Source organism: Microcaecilia unicolor, chromosome 1 (assembly GCF_901765095.1).
Source record: "Microcaecilia unicolor chromosome 1, aMicUni1.1, whole genome shotgun sequence".
Lineage (NCBI taxonomy): Eukaryota > Metazoa > Chordata > Amphibia > Gymnophiona > Siphonopidae > Microcaecilia > Microcaecilia unicolor.
In genome coordinates, this window is record NC_044031.1 from 327,053,397 (window position 1) to 327,074,904 (window position 21,508).

Below are 21,508 nucleotides of genomic sequence, written 5' to 3' on the forward strand. Positions count from 1 at the left end.
TGTGATCCTTGCCTCCCACTTTCCTATCATAATTATTGTAGATCTCCCCCCTTATCCATCTATGCTGTTTGTCTTTTTCCTACTTTCTTCTTCTTCTTCTCTATGATTGTATAGCCTGTAAGCTGCCTAGCTGGCACTGCTGATAGGCGGGATAGTAAGTCCTTAATAGACTTGAAATGTTTTCCAGGAGATAGGCAAGAACACACTTGCACAGTCCAGAGTAATGTAAGGTTTGCCCCCCTTTCTATGTATGAGGCAACTGAAAGAAGGTGAAAAGCAACATGGAGATGTTCATGTAGGAAAGTAAAGTTACTTATTTGTAACAAGGATTCTCTGAAGACAGCAAGTTGCACAGCTCTGACACATGGCGATGTCACAGAAAAAGCCTGAGATGGAAAGACTTTAGGTAGCAAGTTCTCACAGCTTAAAGCTTCCCAGAATAATGAACTGTGCATGTGCAGTAGATCATGCATGACATCATGTGAAGTCACCTCAGTACTTTAAGCGAATGCTACATACCTGTAGAAGGTATTCTCCGAGGACAGCAGGCTGATTGTTCTCACTGATGGGGTGACGTCCGCGGCAGCCCCTCCAATCGGAATCTTCACTAGCAAAAGCCTTTGCTAGCCCTCGCGCGCCAATGCGCACCGCGCATGCGCGGCCGTCTTCCCGCCCGAAACCGGCTTGAGCCGGCCAGTCTCATGTGTAGCAAGACAAAGACAAGGGAAGACACAACTCCAAAGGGGAGGCGGGCGGGTTTGTGAGAACAATCAGCCTGCTGTCCTCGGAGAATACCTTCTACAGGTATGTAGCATTCGCTTTCTCCGAGGACAAGCAGGCTGCTTGTTCTCACTGATGGGGTATCCCTAGCCCCCAGGCTCACTCAAAACAACAACCATGGTCAATTGGGCCTCGCAACGGCGAGGACATAACTGAGATTGACCTAAAAAATTTACCAACTAACTGAGAGTGCAGCCTGGAACAGAACAAACAGGGCCCTCGGGGGGTGGAGTTGGATCCTAAAGCCCAAACAGGTTCTGAAGAACTGACTGCCCGAACTGACTGTCGCGTCGGGTATCCTGCTGCAGGCAGTAATGAGATGTGAATGTGTGGACAGATGACCACGTCGCAGCTTTGCAAATTTCTTCAATAGAGGCTGACTTCAAGTGGGCTACCGACGCAGCCATGGCTCTAACATTATGAGCCGTGACATGACCCTCAAGAGCCAGCCCCGCCTGGGCGTAAGTGAAGGAAATGCAATCTGCTAGCCAATTGGATATGGTGCGTTTCCCCACAGCCACTCCCCTCCTATTGGGATCAAAAGAAACAAACAATTGGGCGGACTGTCTGTTGGGCTGTGTCCGCTCCAGATAGAAGGCCAATGCTCTCTTGCAGTCCAATGTGTGCAGCTGACGTTCAGCAGGGCAGGAATGAGGACGGAGAAAGAATGTTGGCAAGACAATTGACTGGTTCAGATGGAACTCCGACACAACCTTTGGCAGGAACTTAGGGTGAGTGCAGAGGACTACTCTGTTATGATGAAATTTGGTGTAAGGAGCCTGGGCTACCAGGGCCTGAAGCTCACTGACTCTACGAGCTGAAGTAACTGCCACCAAGAAAATGACCTTCCAGGTCAAGTACTTCAGATGGCATGAATTCAGTGGCTCAAAAGGGGGTTTCATCAGCTGGGTGAGAACGACATTGAGATCCCATGACACTGTAGGAGGCTTGACAGGGGGCTTTGACAAAAGCAAACCTCTCATGAAGCGAACAACTAAAGGCTGTCCTGAGATCGGCTTACCTTCCACATGGTAATGGTATGCACTGATTGCACTAAGGTGAACTCTTACAGAGTTGGTCTTGAGACCAGACTCAGACAAGTGCAGAAGGTATTCAAGCAGGGTCTGTATAGGACAAGAGCGAGGATCTAGGGCCTTGCTGTCACACCAGATGGCAAACCTCCTCCACAGAAAGAAGTAACTCCTCTTAGTGGAATCTTTCCTGGAAGCAAGCAAGATGCGGGAGACACCCTCTGACAGGCCCAAAGAGGCAAAGTCTACGCTCTCAACATCCAGGCCGTGAGAGCCAGGGACCGGAGGCTGGGATGCAGAAGCGCCCCTTCGTCCTGCGTGATGAGGGTCGGAAAACACTCCAATCTCCAGGGTTCTTCGGAGGACAACTCCAGAAGAAGAGGGAACCAGATCTGATGCGGCCAAAAAGGAGCAATCAGAATCATGGTGCCTCGGTCTTGCTTGAGTTTCAACAAAGTCTTCCCCACCAGAGGAATGGGAGGATAAGCATACAGCAGACCCTCCCCCCAATCCAGGAGGAAGGCATCCGATGCCAGTCTCCCGTGGGCCTGAAGCCTGGAACAGAACTGAGGGACTTTGTGGTTTGCTCGAGATGCGAAAAGATCCACCAAGGGGGTGCCCCACGCTTGGAAGATCTGGCGCACTACTCGGGAGTTGAGCGACCACTCGTGAGGTTGCATAATCCTGCTCAGTCTGTCGGCCAGACTGTTGTTTACGCCTGCCAGATATGTGGCTTGGAGCACCATGCCGTGCCGGCGAGCCCAGAGCTTAATGCTGACGGCTTCTTGACACAGGGGGCGAGATCCGGTGCCCCCCTGCTTGTTGACGTAGTACATGGCAACCTGGTTGTCTGTCTGAATTTGGATAATTTGGTGGGACAGCCGATCTCTGAAAGCCTTCAGAGCGTTCCAGATCGCTCGTAACTCCAGAAGATTGATCTGTAGATCGCGTTCCTGGAGGGACCAGCTTCCTTGGGTGTGAAGCCCATCGACATGAGCTCCCCAACCCAGGAGAGACGCATCCGTGGTCAGCACTTTTTGTGGCTGAGGAATTTGGAAAGGACGTCCCAGAGTCAAATTGGACCAAATCGTCCACCAATACAGGGATTCGAGAAAACTCGTGGACAGGTGGATCACATCTTCTAGATCCCCAGCAGCCTGAAACCACTGGGAAGCTAGGGTCCATTGAGCAGATCTCATGTGAAGGCGGGCCATGGGAGTCACATGAACTGTGGAGGCCATGTGGCCCAGCAATCTCAACATCTGCCGAGCTGTGATCTGCTGGGACGCTCGCACCCGCGAGACGAGGGACAACAAGTTGTTGGCTCTCGCCTCTGGGAGATAGGCGCGAGCCGTCCGAGAATCCAGCAGAGCTCCTATGAATTCGAGTCTCTGCGCCGGGAGAAGATGGGACTTTGGGTAATTTATCACAAACCCCAGTAGCTCCAGGAGGCGAATAGTCATCTGCATGGACTGCAGGGCTCCTGCCTCGGACGTGTTCTTCACCAGCCAATCGTCGAGATATGGGAACACGTGCACCCCTAGCCTGCGAAGTGCCGCTGCTACCACAGCTAGGCACTTTGTGAACACCCTGGGCGCAGAGGCGAGCCCAAAGGGTAGCACACAGTACTGGAAGTGGCGTGTGCCCAACTGAAATCGCAGATACTGTCTGTGAGCTGGCAGTATCGGGATGTGTGTGTAGGCATCCTTCAAGTCCAGAGAGCATAGCCAATCGTTTTCCTGAATCATGGGAAGTAGGGTGCCCAGGGAAAGCATCCTGAACTTTTCTTTGACCAGATATTTGTTCAGGGCCCTTAGGTCTAGGATGGGACGCATCCCCCCTGTTTTCTTTTCCACAAGGAAGTACCTGGAATAGAATCCCAGCCCTTCTTGCCCGGATGGCACGGGCTCGACCGCATTGGCGCTGAGAAGGGCGGAGAGTTCCTCTGCAAGTACCTGCCTGTGCTGGAAGCTGTAAGACTGAGCTCCCGGTGGACAATTTGGAGGTTTTGAGGCCAAATTGAGGGTGTATCCTTGCCGGACTATTTGGAGAACCCACTGATCGGAGGTTATGAGAGGCCACCTTTGGTGAAAAGCTTTCAACCTCCCTCTGACTGGCAGGTCGCCCGGCACTGACACTTGGATGTCGGCTATGCTCTGCTGGAGCCAGTCAAAAGCTCGCCCCTTGCTTTTGCTGGGGAGCCGAGGGGCCTTGCTGAGTCTCACGCTGCTGACGAGAGCGAGCGCGCTGGGGCTTAGCCTGGGCCGCAGGCTGTCGAGAAGGAGGATTGTATCTACGCTTGCCAGAAGAGTAGGGAACAGTCTTCCTTCCCCCAAAAAATCTTCTACCTGTAGAGGTAGAGGCTGAAGGCTGCCGGCGGGAGAACTTGTCGAATGCGGTGTCCCGCTGGTGGAGCTGCTCTACCACCTGTTCGACTTTCTCTCCAAAAATGTTGTCCGCACGGCAAGGCGAGTCCGCAATCCGCTGCTGGATTCTATTCTCCAGGTCGGAGGCACGCAGCCATGAGAGCCTGCGCATCACCACACCTTGAGCAGCGGCCCTGGACGCAACATCAAAGGTGTCATACACCCCTCTGGCCAGGAATTTTCTGCACGCCTTCAGCTGCCTGACCACCTCCTGAAACGGCTTGGCTTGCTCAGGGGGGAGCGCATCAACCAAGCCCGCCAACTGCCGCACATTGTTCCGCATGTGTATGCTCGTGTAGAGCTGGTAAGACTGAATTTTGGCCACGAGCATAGAAGAATGGTAGGCCTTCCTCCCAAAGGAGTCCAAGGTTCTAGAGTCCTTGCCCGGGGGCGCCGAAGCATGCTCCCTAGAACTCTTGGCCTTCTTTAGGGCCAGATCCACAACTCCAGAATCATGAGGCAACTGAGTGCGCATCAGATCTGGGTCCCCATGGATCCGGTACTGGGACTCGATCTTCTTGGGGATGTGGGGATTAGTTAAAGGTTTGGTCCAGTTCGCAAGCAATGTCTTTTTTAGGACATGGTGCAAGGGAACAGTGGACGCTTCCTTAGGTGGAGAAGGATAGTCCAGGAGCTCAAACATTTCAGCCCTGGGCTCGTCCTCCACAACCACTGGGAAGGGGATGGCCGTAGACATCTCCCGGACAAAGGAAGCGAAAGACAGACTCTCAGGAGGAGAAAGCTGTCTTTCAGGAGAGGGAGTGGGATCGGAAGGAAGACCCTCAGACTCCTCATCAGAGAAATATCTGGGGTCTTCTTCCTCTTCCCACGAGGCCTCACCCTCGGTGTCAGACACAAGTTCACGGACCTGTGTCTGCAACCGTGCCCGACTCGACTCCGTGGAGCCACGTCCACGATGGGGGCGTCGAGAGGTAGACTCCCTCGCCCGCATCGGCGAAGCTCCCTCCGCCGACGTAGTCGGGGAGCCTTCCTGGGAGGCGACGGCAGCCGGCACCGCACGCGGTACCGACGCCGGAGACCTCACCTCGGGCGATGGGCCAGCCGGCGCCACGCTCGACGGTACCGGTGGCGCAAGCACCGCCGGTACCGGAGGGGTAGGGCGCAACAGCTCTCCCAGAATCTCTGGGAGGACGGCCCGGAGGCTCTCGTTCAGAGCGGCTGCAGAGAAAGGCATGGAGGTCGATGCAGGCGTCGACGTCAGAACCTGTTCCGGGCGTGGAGGCTGTTCCGGGCTGTCCAGAGCGGAGCGCATCGACACCTCCTGAACAGAGGGTGAGCGGTCCTCTCGGCGTCGATGCCTGCTGGGTGCCGACTCCTTCTGCGACCCAGAGCTCTCGGTACCGACACGGGAAGGGGACCGGTGACGATGCTTCTTCGACTTCTTGGGACGAAGCATGTCACCGGAGCTTCCCGGTACCGACGAGGAGGACGTAGAATCCAGCCGTCGCTTCCTCGGGGCCGAGACCGAAGAGGGTCGGTCTCGGGGGGGCTGTACCGCAGGAGCCCTCAGGGTAGGGGGAGACCCACCTGAAGGCTCACCGCCACCAGCAGGGGAATGGACAGCCCTCACCTGCACTCCAGACGAAGCACCACCGTCCGACGACATCAGCAGACGAGTTCCCGGTACCACCGACGTCGATGCAGCTATCCGATGTCTCGGCGCCGATGCAGAGGGCCGATGCCTCGATGCACTGGCCGCCGAGGTTGAAGTTCTGGACGCTGAAGACGTCGATGCACTCGATACCCCCGGTGCCGATGCCGACGAAGAGCCCGAGAACAAAATGTTCCACTGGGCTAACCTCGCTACCTGAGTCCGCCTTTGCAAAAGGGAACACAGACTACAGGCCTGAGGGCGGTGCCCAGCCCCCAGACACTGAAGACACGACGCGTGCCTGTCAGTGAGCGAGATTACCCGGGCGCACTGGGTGCACTTCTTGAAGCCGCTGGAAGGCTTCGATGTCATGGGCGGAAAAATCACGCCGGCGAAATCGAAAGACGAAATGGCGAAATTTGGCACAGAAAAAGAAAAGGGGAAATTTCGACCGGGGCCTAAGAAAGGCCTACCCCGACGACGAAAGAAAACTTAACGGGGCGAAAAAACTCGAAGTAGAGGAAGGAAAAACCGAAAGTGGCTAATCCAAAGGATTTCTGGATTTTCACAGAAAAATGTCGAAAAACGACGCGCGAGGTCGACTTTCCGGGGCACGAACGGTAAAACACAACCGTACCGAGCGCGGAGAAAAGAAGACTGGCCGGCTCAAGCCGGTTTCGGGCGGGAAGACGGCCGCGCATGCGCAGTGCGCATCGGCGCGCGAGGGCTAGCAAAGGCTTTTGCTAGTGAAGATTCCGATTGGAGGGGCTGCCGCGGACGTCACCCCATCAGTGAGAACAAGCAGCCTGCTTGTCCTCGGAGAATAAAGCATTAGACTAATAGAACTAACTCCTTGGGAAGGTGGGTGGGTTTTGTGAGGACTCTAACTTGCTGCCCTTGGTGAAGCCCTCTTAAGTAAAACAACTGTGCTTTCTCCAAGGACAAGCAGGCTACATAGTCCTGACACAAGGCAATCCCTAGCTACAGGGTGCTTTTAAAATAGAATGGGATAACAGGAAAACAAAATGCCAATGAGCAACAATATATTTTTGTCGCCAGACCATATTTTGTTGTATTTGTTAATATATTTTTTTAAGAAGACAACCTGAAAAGCCCTAGGAGAAATGGAGTTGAATTCCAAAACTCCTTAGGACAGACTGGCCAAACCTATTTTGACAATGGAAGTCATTCTCCAAACAATAGTGTGATGTTAAGGTATAAACAGAAGTTGATTTCATGGAAGCCAACCTCAGGTGGCTTTTTCTGCCATGACTCTGATATTATGAGTTTTGATATGCCCTTTAAGAGTCAAGCTTGCCTGGGCAAAAGCAAAAAAAAAATGCAGTCTGCTGTTCAGTATGAAACATTTCACTTGGCAATGGCAATCCTAAGGTACTTGGATGCAAAGAAACAAAGCTGGGTGGACTTTCTAAGGGCTTAGTCCACTCCAAGTGGAAAGCTAAAGCTCTTCTGCAATCCAAGGTATGCAATGCATGTCACCTCCATGGCCCTGTGCCCTGGAGACAAATGGAAGGATGACTGACTAGTTAAGATGGAGACACCATTTTAAGCAGGAACTTAGGTTTTGTTTTAATTTTTATTTATATGCATTATATGCTTTACATTCAAAGAACAAACTTATGAATGATAGTGAAAAATCAGTAAATATTAAACACTCATGAGAATTAATTCCATTAGAAAAGAAAAAAAAAGGAAAAACCCCCTTTAAATTAGTCCACAAATAATTCTGGCCCAAGATACAAGGAAATAAAACAAAAGGAGAAAAAAAAGAACATATAATTAATCCAAAACTAATTATAAAAATAGAGGGAAGGTTAACAATTGCAGCCAATCTAACAGTATTTATCAAGTGTGCTGCTGCGACTAGGAAAGCTAATAGAATGTTGGGTATTATTAGGAAACGTATGGAAAACAGGTGTGAGGATGTTATAATGCCGTTGTATCGCTCCGTGGTGCGACCGCACCTTGAGTATTGTGTTCAATTCTGGTTGCCGCATCTCAAGAAAGATATAGTAGAATTGGAAAAGGTGCAGCGAAGGGCGACTAAAATGATAGCGGTGATGGGACGACTTCCCTATGAAGAAAGACTAAGGAGGCTAGGGCTTTTCAGTTTGGAGAAGAGACGGCTGAGGGGAGACATGATAGAGGCATATAAAATAATGAGTGGAGTGGAACAGGTGGATGTGAAGTGTCTGTTCACGCTTTCCAAAAATACTAGGACTAGGGAGCATGCGATGAAACTACAGTGTAGTAAATTTAAAACAAATCGGAGAAAAGTTTCTTCACCCAATGCATAATTAAGCTCTGGAATATGTTGTCGGAGAACGTGGTGAAAGCGGTTAGCTTGGCAGAGTTTAAAAAGGGGTTAGACGGTTTCCTAAAGGACGTCCATAAACCACTACTAAATGGACTTGGGGAAAAATCCACAATTCCAGGAATAACATGTATAGAATGTTTGTGCGTTTGGGAAGCTTGCCAGGTGCCCTTGGCCTGGATTGGTCGCTGTTGTGGACAGGATGCTGGGCTCGATGGACCCTTGGTCTTTTCCCAGTGTGGCATTACTTATGTACTTATTTATGTAAGAACACTCATTGGCACTTAGATGGTCTACCAACTGTCATATAATCATAGGTCTTTGCTGGGGAGTGGAAGGCCTTTTTAAAGTATGTTTCCATGTGTGCACCTATGAAGAGGATACTTGAGATGGAACTTGGCTGAATTTCTCAAAAATGACCATGGAATCCAGGGACTGTAGGAACTTAGCCACCTCAATCAGCCATGGTTTTTCTCCTGTGGATAATGTCTATTTTATTAGTCAATCATCCAGATAGGGTAAAATGAAGACGTCCATCCTTCCGAGATGGACTGTGGCCACTACTAAACATTTTGTGAATACTTTTAGGCTGCTACAAAACCAAATGGCAGGACTCTGCCTGGAAATAGGCCACATTTACTGGAAAATCTAAGAAATCTCCTTTGAAAAAGATGGATAGGGATATGCATATATATGCACCCTTCAGGTTCAGTGAGAATATGCAACCTTCTTGCATATCTGGGAGAATCATACATAATGAATTCATTTTTAATTTCTACCTTACTAAGCAGAAGTTGAGATTTCTAAACTCAGATCCAAAATGAGTCTCAACCTTCCTTTTTTTTTTTTTTTTGAATCATGAAATACCTGCAGAAGAAGTACAATCTGGGTTCCCCTCAAAAGCAGTAGTTCCACAGCGCTCTTTTACTGAAGGGCTTTTACCCCAGATTGGAGGAGGGAGCTGTTGGTGTCCTTGGTCTGAGAAACTGGTAAGAAACATTTGTCAAATGAGCTGTATGACTTACCTATAAGGAGGTTCTTCCTTTTTATTCTCTTTAAGTGAAATGCTTGGCTTCTTGGAGAAGGAAACTCCAAACTCAGGGTCATCAAAATCATCCCAGCTGCTTGAAGACTTTAACACAGACTGGCCCCAGCGTCTCCTAACATTTTTAACACCTACAGCATTGTTTTGAGGTCCTATGGTTGCTTGTGTCTGTAATTAAAAAGACTAGTTTACCATTCTTTTTTCATTGTTAACTAGTGAGTAAGCTGCCAATAAACAGTTAATACATGGGCACCTGCAACACATTATTTCACTTGGGACTTAAGTAGAAAAATAAAGTAGGGATATTACTAACAACTTTCATTCTCTATGTTGGTATACTCTCTTGTAAGAATATCGGGCTTTCTTAGCCCCTGTAATTTTTGTTTTCTTATCAATTCAACCACTCTAAATTATTTTATTCTCAATATTTCTCTTCAACTCTTCTCAACCTCCTATATTCATTCTAATCTCAGAGATATATACGTTTTTCCTTATCTTCCCCTTCACTGAGCTCTTCTTTGCAGGACCTCCTAGCCCAAGGATCATACTCGTAGGACAGCACTGTCACCCTCATTCTATACTTGTGTAAATTATTTTGCGACTAGCATGCAAAATTGCATGCAGGTTATAGAATAGTGCCAGTTATGAACCTAACTTAAAGCCAATTAGTGTCTAACTGAACAATTAAGTACCAATAACGGCCCTTAATTGGCACTGATTTGCAATTAGAACACAATTGCAAAGGGGTTGTACACATGGATGGGTCCAAGGCGTGTCTTGCAGTTGCATGCATAAGTTATAGAATACTACTACTTACATGCACAACTGCCAACAGTTAGGCACAAGCATTTACATCAGCCTTTGATATATCATAAGTGCCCGTGCCTAAAATTAAGCGCAATTGCTCATTTATACTAGTAATCTATAAATTGAAATTATAGAATTGGTGCTTAGAAGCCAAATATTTGGTGCCTAACTTTAGGCTACCTTTCTTGAATTTACCTGTGTGTACACAGGACTCAGAGCAGCATGAAATTCTTTGACTCACCTGGCTCAACTACTCATTCTGTCTGCAATTTTCATACTACAGTACTCACATATTTATGAAGTCCACAGGTACTTTTTATCCATTAACATTTCCCTAGTTTTCACAGAAAAAATGTTTGTGTACTCTCACTTTGAAAACTGCTCAAGAAAAAGTACTCACAGACACTTGAACCTTCTTTTGTAAATGGGTACTTTTTCTGACCCCCAAAAAATGCACCAACTTTTTGAAAATCAAAAGTATGTCAGAAAGGAAGCAAAGTCGCATAAGGCATTCTGCATTACCCTGAGCTTCAAGCGATTTATCAATCATTGAGACTCCTGTATCCCAGGTGCCCTATGCCAGATGGAACTTGTAATAAGCTCCCCAACCTGACTTGCTGGCGTCTGTTGTCACCACCTCCCATTCTGTTATCGGAACAAATTCCTGGGCGACAATCATCACTGCATACTCCATCTGGCAACCAATGTCCAAGGAAGATAAAGGTCACACTTCTGTGACACCGGACACCAGCGGCTAAGAAGAGATTCCTCTAAGAGTTGCATATGAGCCCTTGCCCATGACATCACTTCCATTGCCGCTGTCACTGACCCCAGAACCTAGACGTAGTCCCAGACCCCAGGCCTGCCTTGACTGAGATGAATCTGTTGAATTAGCTTTGACCTTCTACACTCCGTGAGGAAGATCTGTCTCATGCTGCTTGAACAGAACGCCCAGATATTTCAGTGTTTGCAATGTAGTTAGTCTGCTCTTCTTGAAATTGATCACCCAACCCAATAACTGCAGAAGACGGACAACTTTGTCCGTCGTTGCCATGCTGCCTGAATAGGATGAAGCATGAATGAGCCAGTTGTCGAGATACAGGTGAACTCTGATTCCCTGGCGCCGAAGAAAGAACACCACCACCACCACCACCATAACCTTGGTAAATGTTCTTGGAGCCATTACAAGACCAGAACACAAAGACCCAAACTGGAAGAGATGGCCCAGCACTGCACAACTTAGAAACCTCTGATGCGGTGGCCATATGGGTATATGCAAGTATGCATCCTTGAGATCGAGGGCAGTGAGAAATTCTCCCGCTTGAACCAAGGCTATGACTGTTCTTAGTGTCTCCATGTGAAAGCGGGACACTCGGAGGTAGTGATTTAGACCTTTGAGATCTAAGACTGAACAAAAGGTGTCTTCCTTCTTTGGGACAATGAAGTAGATGGAGTATCTGCCTTATCCCTGTTCGGCCTGGGAAATGGAACAATGGCCCAAAGCACCAGGAAGGAATATATGGTGGTCAGAACCTCGATCGCCTTGGTTACCTTTTGACAAAGAGACTGCAGAAGAGAAGAGTAACCAGGCAGGAGAACTCAAACTTGTAACCTTCTGTAAGATTATCCAAGACCCACTAGTCTGATGTGATTCTGACCCACTCGTCCTGAAATTTCTGAAGACATCCTTCCACTGGAGGAAGAGAAGAGTGGACCAGCCTCACATCATTCCGAAGCTCTAGAGGCATTGAGCACTCTAGCTGAGAGGAAGACTTCCTGTTCGCCCGAAAGGAAGATTGGAATGCCTGAAAGCAGGACTTCTGATCATATTGCTGACGACCAGGCCGGGACCATCTGCTGTCTCAAAACTGAGATTGAGAGCCCCCTCAAGATGAATGACCAGAGGTTTTTGGCTTATCCTCTGGCAACCACTTGGCTTAGTTTCCTCCAGTTCTTTCACCAAGTTACTGAGATCTTCTCCAAATAGCCACTTGCCTCGAAAGGGCAGTTTAACTAGATGTGACTTCAATGATGCATCTGCTGCCCAATGCCGCAATCAGACTTGCTGACATGCCGTGACAGCCAAAGATATAGTGTGAGCTGTAACCTGTAACAAGTCATGTATAGCATCCGCCAGATAGGCCAACCCCGCTTCCAGCAGGGCTTTATGGCGCTTGACATGTTGCCAACTGCTGATGCTACTTCAGGCATGCTCTTGTCATGAACAAGCCTGTTGCTTGAAGGCCCAAAGAGGCCACTTCAAAGGCTTGCTTCAGTAGCTTCCTTTCCTTTAAGTCTTGTAGGGCAATGCCCCCTTCCACCGGTAAGGTGGTCTTCTTAGTACTTAGTCCATAACCAGGGAATCCATCCTGGGAAGCTGCACTTTATCTTTCTCCTCTGAAACTAACAGGTAGAGGCAAGTCATGGCTCTTCTCACTCTCAGCCCCGTGACTGATGAGACTTGTTTTGCCGTAATCAGATCCTGAATGTCTGGATGCATCCAGAAGGCCTTAGAAGGACTTCTAAGCCCCCTCATGATCAATGAAAATGTAATTTCTGACACTGAAGAAGAAGGCTCCTCAATGGCAAATATTGCTACTGCCTCAGAAATAAGAGTACTGACAGACTCCTCTTTATTAAACAACCTCAGTACTTTGGGGGTGAGAAACTTAAGCACCTTGCAACAAATCTGACTGTCCCTGCGTCAGTAAATAAGCCTGGTAAAGGAGCAATGTAAACTTCTGAGAAAACAAAAATCTTAATGCAACCCTGTCAGGCCCTGAGGCTGTAAAATGACGGCTGTGCTGCGCGTATCAGACAGAGGCTGCTCCTCACTGCCAGTCGGCCCCTAAAAAATGGCACCCATTCCCATACTCTCCTGCATCAAACTGCGCATTGGCCCTGCTGGAGAGCCTGAAGACATACTTGGATCATGCACCAAATCTGAAGATGCTATGCTATATGATTCTTATATTCCACTAAGTTCAAAAGAGATTCTAAGCGGATTACAAACAATAAATCCTTCTTTGGGAGAATTTACAATTGCATATCTAATATATTGAAACTAAAAAAAACCCCAATATCTTTCTTATCAAAACATTAATTACAGTTGCATATCTAGTACATTGAAACTAAAAAGAATCTTTCTCATCAAATACATTGAATCTAAAAAACATCTTTCTCATCAAACAAAAAAGACTAACATTTTCCTGAAGGAATAATATTGTGTTATTTTCTGAATTTCCAAAGGCATTCTGTTCCAATGCCTAACTCCCTGACGTAAAAAGGAACGCTTAGCATGGATTTCTTCCGAACACCCTTAAAGGACTGATAGTTTAATTTCAAACAGTGTTTCATTCTACCTGAGGAAAAAGATGATGGGAAATCCAAACAATTAATCATTCTACCAGATCCAGCACCGTCCAGCATTTTGTACATCATAAATTTTTGCTTAAACTTCAATTTTGAAGATAAAGGAAGACAATGCAGCTCCTTCAACAGTGGGGATGCTCTTTCATACTTTACCAGGCTGTAAATCAATTGTAACAGTTTTTTTTATAAGACCATCAAATAGTGAGTAACAATAATCTAAGTATGGTATGAGGATTGCCTGTGCCACTATTCTAAAGTTATCCAGATGTAATTTAGATAGAATTGCTCTCAGCTGCTCTCAGCTGCTTTAATCGGAAAATTATTTTTTTAGATAAAGCCTTCACATGTAAATTCAAAAGTTAACCCTGAGTCAATTATGACTCCCAACAATTTTGAGTGGTCCTCAATCATTAGCTGCTCACATGTACCCAATTCCAAACACTTAGCTGTCAGCTTCTCATAATTTCCAAAGATGTGCTGCTGCCGACCGTTTCCTTCTTGTCTCATCGGATTCCCGGCTTGCACGAACTACAGTGCCCCGATGCTGGCTGGTGGTTCCCACAGTGGGAACACCACTTAATTGTCTCCATGGGAATCACCATTCACTCCATCTGTCACAAGCACAGCACAACATATCCCAAGCAGTGAGTCAGGACCCTCCCCTGTACCAAGCAGAACTTGCAACCCTCCAAGTGATTCCTTGTCAACCTTTAGTTGGACTTACCACTGTTGGTTGCTCCCCCCAAGCTCACAGTCTGCATAAGCCTAAACACAGATGAGAAAGGCTGAGGACTGATAATCTGTCCCACACTCTCCATCAAACATCTTTTTTTTTTTTTTTTAAGGTTGTTGTGCAGGAAAAGGAGGGCTCTACTGGAAACAGGGGGGAGGTGAAGAGAGGGAAGAAGTACATTCACGGGTGTTCAAGCCTCTCATATACTTGTTACTGTAAAGTCTATGATATCTTGGAGTATAACCTTGGCACAAAAAACACACCTGAAGTCTCTATTATTTTCTGAAGTTTCTTTTATTGCATAAACACAGGTAATTTACTCACAGTCAGATGTTCAGAAGTGTGGCCCCAGGGCACAGAGACTCCGTAATGCTGAGGGCTGTGTCAGTGGTTGGAGATAGGAATCTGAAGGAAGGCAGCTTTATTGCAGAGGAGAGATATAGTTGAACAGATAGAAGTAGCTCAGCGCTGGGTGAAAAAACCAAGTTCGTTGCAGGGAGTTTCCGCAGGACAGTGCTGTCTGAAGCAAGATGGTGAATGCCTCATGGCGAAAGGACAAGGAGCTCAAGAAGCCTCACACAGGCTCAGGGAGGAGGAGGTAAGGACCAATAGGGACACAGCCTGCCACAGGTAGCAAGAGAGGTGCTAGAGGACGGCCCTCGATTGGAGGGAAAGGTCATACCTGGCTGACCTCTCAGGACAGAGATAGTAAGAATGACTAGGAAATGATAGCAGGTAGACAAAGGAGCCAAGCTTGGCTGAGAGAGAGAGGAGGTCTGGGCAGCCGCACAACCAATGGTAACAGTTCTTATACAGCCAAGCAAGTGTGGCTGCATTACCTGTGAACTACATTACACACAATGCATTGCTCACGTATCTTTGCAGTGGGAACTGCAGCGATGATAGTCCTTAGAAATGAGAATAACAGTAAAGGAATTAAACACATTTTAGGATCACATTATAAACTAGTCCAAGGCTGGCAGAGGACAGAATACGGCGCACCAGAGAAAGGGGATCTGAAGACCTTCAGATATGACTCTACAGACTCAAGCCACCCTCAAAGCTCAACTATGGACCAGTTGACCAACTGGACCAGGAGGAAACACTCAGAACTAGAGGCTGAAAAGTGTGTCCATCCACCTGCTGGAGACTGAAAATCAAGGAGGTTTAATGTCAGGAGATAGCATGAGCCTATCTGGCCCAGAAGTCAGTTGGCAGAGCTTGCCCAAAACAATAGAAAACGCTATTGAAAACAATATCAAAATTGTGAGGTTTACATTATTTTGCTTTCTTTCTATTAGGAAGGGATCGGGGGGGGGGGGGGGGGGGGATGTAAGGGGAGTATGAGGGGGTTGGGGAGTTTGAGGGGCCTGTGAAGGGGGGAAGGTTATATTCAAAATGTTTTTGACATTGCTCAAGAGCTTGCTTTGTTATTTGCAATGCTGTATTGTACTTATGATGACAATAAAGATATGTCTATGTAAAAACAATAGTTTTGGGCTGCAGCAGAGGCTTGGATGCCCAGTCCAGCTTGTCAGTCGCTGCCATGCCCTGCAGCCCGGCTCAGCTTGGTGACAGCGGTGGTGTGAGGAGCTTGAACTTCTTCCAGATATCCTCCCCCAACAAGTCCGAGTCTGGCCTACAAAAGCAGAACTCATTTTTGTCCGTGTAGAAGCAGGGCTGCAGTTAGTCGAACTCCAGATCTGAGTTTTTATTTACCACTCCAAGCATTTTCATATGCCTATAAAATTTTTATTTGTTGGGGTTTTGATTTTTTCTCTCTCTTTACAATATTTAAGACCCCAAGTTCTGAAGCTCCTGCAGATAATGACACGGGAACAAAGTTTGTCCCATCCCTGCAAGCTCTGTCCCCGTCCCCACCCTGTCCCCGAAATGGAAGAAAATCAAAGTGGTGAAGGAGAAAAACAGAACAGCACAGATAACTGAAATGTCAGTGCCAAGTGCTCAACCTGTACATCATGTAGAGACAGAAAAAGATCCCCTAGTATCAAAATTATAGCTAGATTAAAAAAAAAAAAAAAAAAAAAGGAGAATATTTCTGTACCTTTCAGGCCACTTCTGGGATTACAGCACTCTATCAATGATCTTTATGATCAGAACACTATTTGAGAACTTTAAAAGAATCCAAAAACAAAAGACTTTTGAAGTTAAAATGATCAGATACTTTGGAACTAATAAGAAAAGACTTAAAGACCAGGGTTTCCTATTACATTATAAACCCCAAAGTTATACTGCTTCGATAGTTTCTGATCATCCATCTATCGCCGTTCTGTGTCCCTCTATCCCACCTTTTCCCCTTCAGATTAACACCGGAATGTTTTTATGATTCATATATGTTTATGAACTAGTAGGACAAAGTAGTTTACAAGATAACAGAATATCTTCTTGTCACTGCATCTGCTTTCATAAGCATATAACAAAAGTCAGGCACGCAGCCCTTCCTTAGATGGCTACAGCGGTCCTTGCCAACCCCCAGCACATACATTATTTCAGAGATACAATTGGCAAACAAGTGAGTGACTACTTTTTATTATCAGGAGATGAAAGGTCACTGCTTTTATCACGTAGTGGCATTTACATGTCAACCTAAGCAGCAATGCATTATCTTTTTTATTCGAACCCATTTTGATCTCAAACTACACCTAGGTTCAGCAATACCAATAACGCAGTCACTGTTTGACTTTCTTTATTGCTTAGTGCCCGAAATGAGGGTGATAGCGCAACTATCTTCGTGCCAGAGTTCCTGCAAGCACCTGCCAGAAAGCCTGCGCAAGCCTCCAGACTCTGACGCGCAAGCTCGCGAACTGATGCACACACAGCTAATGGTCATCCAGCCGAGTAGCCCAAGTCTCGGTGAGCCTCTTAACATTTTAAACAATTGAATACAGACACATTAAAACCAAATGAATAAGAGAAATCATCAATGAAAAAGTGTATTACTATTGTAAAAGTGCACTCATTCTGCAAAAACTGCCAGCTGTCTCTAGTACCAATTTTTAACACACGCCTCAACGGGCCATGGAAGAAATGACATACTCCACTCCCTGCCCCTTTAACCCCAAAGTTCCACAAAAGCTACCTCACATATTACATAAGTAGTGAGTGAGGCTGGCTGGGGTATGACGCTACAGCTTGAATTTTGAATTCTAAAGGTTTTGGTGTCACTTACACTTTCCTGCAGTCAGCCAGCAGCGATTCACTAAGGCCAGCTCCGTGGCCTTCCTACTGCCAAGTGTTGCCCTCTCTACTGCAACTTCCTGTTTGAGGCTAAGTAGGAAGCTACAGTAGAGAGGGCGGGATTTGACAACAGGAAGGCCACAGAGCTGGCCTGGGTGAATCATTGCTGGCTGACTGCAGGAAAGTAAAAGTGATCTGAGTGAGACTTGCGGGAAGGAAAGGATTTTTTTTTTACCACGGGTCGATAAAAAGTTTTGTTCCCACATCCACTGTATTTTTTTTACAGTGCTGTCATTACCACGGATTTACCGCAGTTTACCACTGTATACCCGTCGTAGTGGTAACTGTATCATTCTCTACCTATGGATATCAGCCTGTCCATGTGCCCCGTGCAAGCAGCACTGTGAGGCCGCCTCCACGCGCTCACTCTCCATTCCCAGCAGCTAGACTATCACAGGTAGTTCCTCTGTGTACATCCATATGCTGCACAAGTCAGCATGATTCTAACTGTAACAAAGGTAAAATAACAATGAACAACAACAACATAGATGCAGCAGCTGATAGTTTAAGTAGTACCAAGATGGTCGCAGCTGCTGGGAGAAACCGGCTTCAACTTTTTGACGTCATGCTGGCTCCTGTCCTATTAAACTTCTTTGTAGAAAATTCTGAGGGGATGCACTGGATGACAAGAGAGATATGTCTAAGCTCAGTTTTCAGTTCTCTATCTCCACCTGCTGGTTGATTGACACAAGTACGTACTGAAATTTAGTTTTACCTACTGCTAGGCTTATCGAATATTTCATCTGAAGAAGGTTAGAAAATGGTATGGCAACACTGAAAGAGGTCAGTACAGTTTGTTACACTGCAATGGTAAGTTCAGTTTGCCACACTCACTAAACAGGCTGAAATATTTATCAGGCAGGCAAGGGGGAGAGTACACTCCTTTTCTCTTGTCACTATGATATACCCCTTTTAAGCAAACTTTTCTGTGGGGGCCTGGAATTTGAGTTTTTGGATTCATTTACTGCTTCCTCAATATATCATTTTGATTCTTCTTTATTAACTGTCTTACTTTTAAAGCTATTGCAAAAGTGAACACACTGCAGCTCCTGCCTGCTTAAATCGCACTGAACAGTTCAGGAGGGGCTATCAAGTGTTATTTAACCAGGCAATGCTAGAGTCTGAGTGGAGCTGGGAGTTATGTGGGCAATAGTGCTATTCTGGGCTGGTGCTCATATACTGCCAACTCAATATTGACACATATATGTTCTTATATCTGGTTTTTGCTGTTTTGGTTGCAGATGACTGTTTTCAGAACACTGCTCTGGTAAAATCACAAACTATGGGATGGTTACGTCTGGCAGAAATCTCTGCAAGCAATTCTTAAGATTTACTTGATCCAATAGCCATGCTATTGCATGAAGCATACCTAATGAAAGAGTATCTTAGTGATTAGAGAGGTGGGTTATGAACCAAGGAAGCCAGAGGTCAAATCCTGCTTCGCCCACTGATACTCTCTGGGGTTAATTCTACAAAGAGGGTGCCAACATTTTAATGCCAAGAACATGTATAACTGAACAAATGTCAATATTCTGGCTATGTGAGAGCAGGTGCAAATGGGTGCGCCTAAATCTCAAAAGGCACATGGATTATAACATTCCACTCAGACTCTACACATGTGAATGCCTGCCTGCAAACAATGCACCATTACATTTAGGCATCATATTATAGAACAGTACACAGCTGAAATATTGATGTTTGTGTGTGTTTATGTGTACACATATATAAGTAAATACTGGTATTCACAATACTATAAAGAAGTGCCTATTTTTAGGTGCCAAGAATGTGCCTATCTGGATCCAACTTTTCTTTAAAGAATATTAACATAGAAGTACAAATATGCACGTATAACATAGGTGTGACCAATTATACCAACTGTCTAGCTGGTGTAAATGCTCACACCTAGACTGCTGAAAAATGCATGTAACTTATAGTATTCTATAATTTACGCACACTGTGTGCCCCACCCAGACCCTGTCCATGTATATTCTTGCCTTCAAACTATGTACCACTGCATTTAGGTGCATTTTATACAATACAGCATATCCAGAATACTGGCATGTACATGCATGAGCACAATGTGTGCATATATGCCAGTGTTCTGGTCATTTATACACATTATTGGCACATAATGTCGGTGCCCTCTTTACAGAATTATCTTTCTAGTGCTAAAGTCTAGCTTCATACTCCACAAAATTTTTTAGCCTTTAGGAATTAATCAATTCTGATGGATGCTATCAATAGAAATCAAACAAAATAAAACATGGAAAAGAAAATAAGATGATACCTTTTTTATTGGACATAACTTAATACATTTCTTGATTAGCTTTCGAAGGTTGCCCTTCTTCGTCAGATCGAAAATAAGCAAATGTGCTAGCTGACAGTGTATATAAGTGAAAACCTTCAAGCATTACTATGACAGTCTGACAGGGTGGGAGGATGGGGGTGGGTCGGAGGTATGCATGGGGACATCAAAGCATATCATTGATATTCTAACAGGATGGGTGTGGGTAGGTGAGGGGTGGGGTGATCAACAGAGACATACAGCTTTATGGTTTATAATGGGCTAGGAACCCCAGGTCCTTGTTAAGTCCTTTCTGTTGGGTGTTAAAATATTCAATCATTCTGACTTCAAAGGTCTTACATTCTTGTATGGTTTTAAAGTTACCTTTCAGTATTCTCACTGTGAAATCACTGGTACAGTGTCCTGGTTCTGTGAAGTGCTGTCCCACCGGGGTGGGGGCCCTACTGGCTGTATTGTTCATGTGATGTCTATGTAAATTGAATCTTGTCTTAAGCATCTGGCCTGTTTCTCCAATATAGCATCCTTCGTTACATTTTTTTTACACTGAATGATATATACCACATTGGAAGATGAGCAAGTGAAAGATCCCTTTATGTTGAATATCTTTCCTTTGTGGGTAACTGTGGGGTCCTGTGAAATATTTTGGCATAGTTTGCAACTGGATAAATTACAGGGACGTGTGCCCTTCTGTTCCTTTTCAGCCTGTGATGGAAGTTTACTTCTGATTAGCTTGTGTTTTAAGTTGGGTGGTTGTCAGAAGGCCAGTACTGGTGGGGATGGGAATATCTCTAATCTAATCTAATCTCTAAGTAATGCTTGAAGGTTTTCACTTATATACACTGTCAGCTAAAACATTTGCTTATTTCCGATCTGACGAAGAAGGGCAACCTTCGAAAGCTAATCAAGAAATGTATTAAGTTATGTCCAATAAAAAAGGTATCATCTTATTTTCTTTTCCATGTTTTATTTTGTTTGATTTCTATTGATAACCTTAAGAGTGGACTAACACGGCTACCACATTCCTCTACTTATGATGGATGCTAGAATCTAAGCAATCTCTCCTGTCACATCTAAGCTTCACTGTTCTTTACTTACGGGAGATGAACCTTTGCCCATGTCCAAAACTGTTTGCTGAAGTTTTGATGGCTCCTGGTTATTAGCTGTGTTCTGTGGCAGTTGAATTTGCTGGAGGGGTTGATGATTAATCTTTGCCTGGAGCTGAATTTGTGCTTGAGCCTCGTCAGGAGCATCTGGTAGAGCTGGAACCACTGTCTTTGATACAGCTGTTGACTTTGACTCTGCTGGCTGAATTAGTTTATTTTGAATTTGCTTCTGGTCTGGATATTGTGGTGGAGGCCCTAATGCTTGGCCTACTTGAAAATAAGGATACTTCAAGGCCTGAAGAAAAAATACATCGTATCATAAAGGCTCATAGATGAATAACCTGATGTGCATCATCAGATAGTAGAAGTTTACGATTTGCAGTCCTGAACAGTCTAAACAATTACAAACTACAACATGTTCCAAGTGGAGAGGCATTTTCAATATGATGTCTGTCCGATTTTGGACATTTTGCAAAAAACGTCCAAAATCTGAATAGGAAAGAAGGTCATGTTCAAAAAAAGAAAAACGTCTATCTTTTTTTTCAAAAATACTGCTTTGAGCAAGGTTTTGTGATCTGGACATTTTATTTTTTGGTCCATTTTCGAAACACACAAAATCAAGTCATTAGGATGTAGGCACCCTAGGGGGCACTGAGTGGACTTTAAAAAATGCTCCCAGGTACACATCTCACTATTGCTCC

At 45.8% G+C, this 21,508-nt stretch overlaps 1 protein-coding gene across 1 annotated transcript in view; it reads right to left on the minus strand.

Moving 5' to 3' along the window:
- Positions 1-21,508, minus strand: part of MAK (male germ cell associated kinase) — a 385,342-nt gene that overhangs the window by 133,354 nt on the left and 230,480 nt on the right. Inside the window, exons 9-10 of the mRNA XM_030209100.1 lie at positions 20,800-21,102; positions 9,210-9,397 (exon numbers count right to left, since the gene is read on the minus strand). Coding sequence (XP_030064960.1) covers positions 9,210-9,397; positions 20,800-21,102 — 491 coding nt within the window. The remainder of the gene's footprint in view (positions 1-9,209; positions 9,398-20,799; positions 21,103-21,508) is intronic.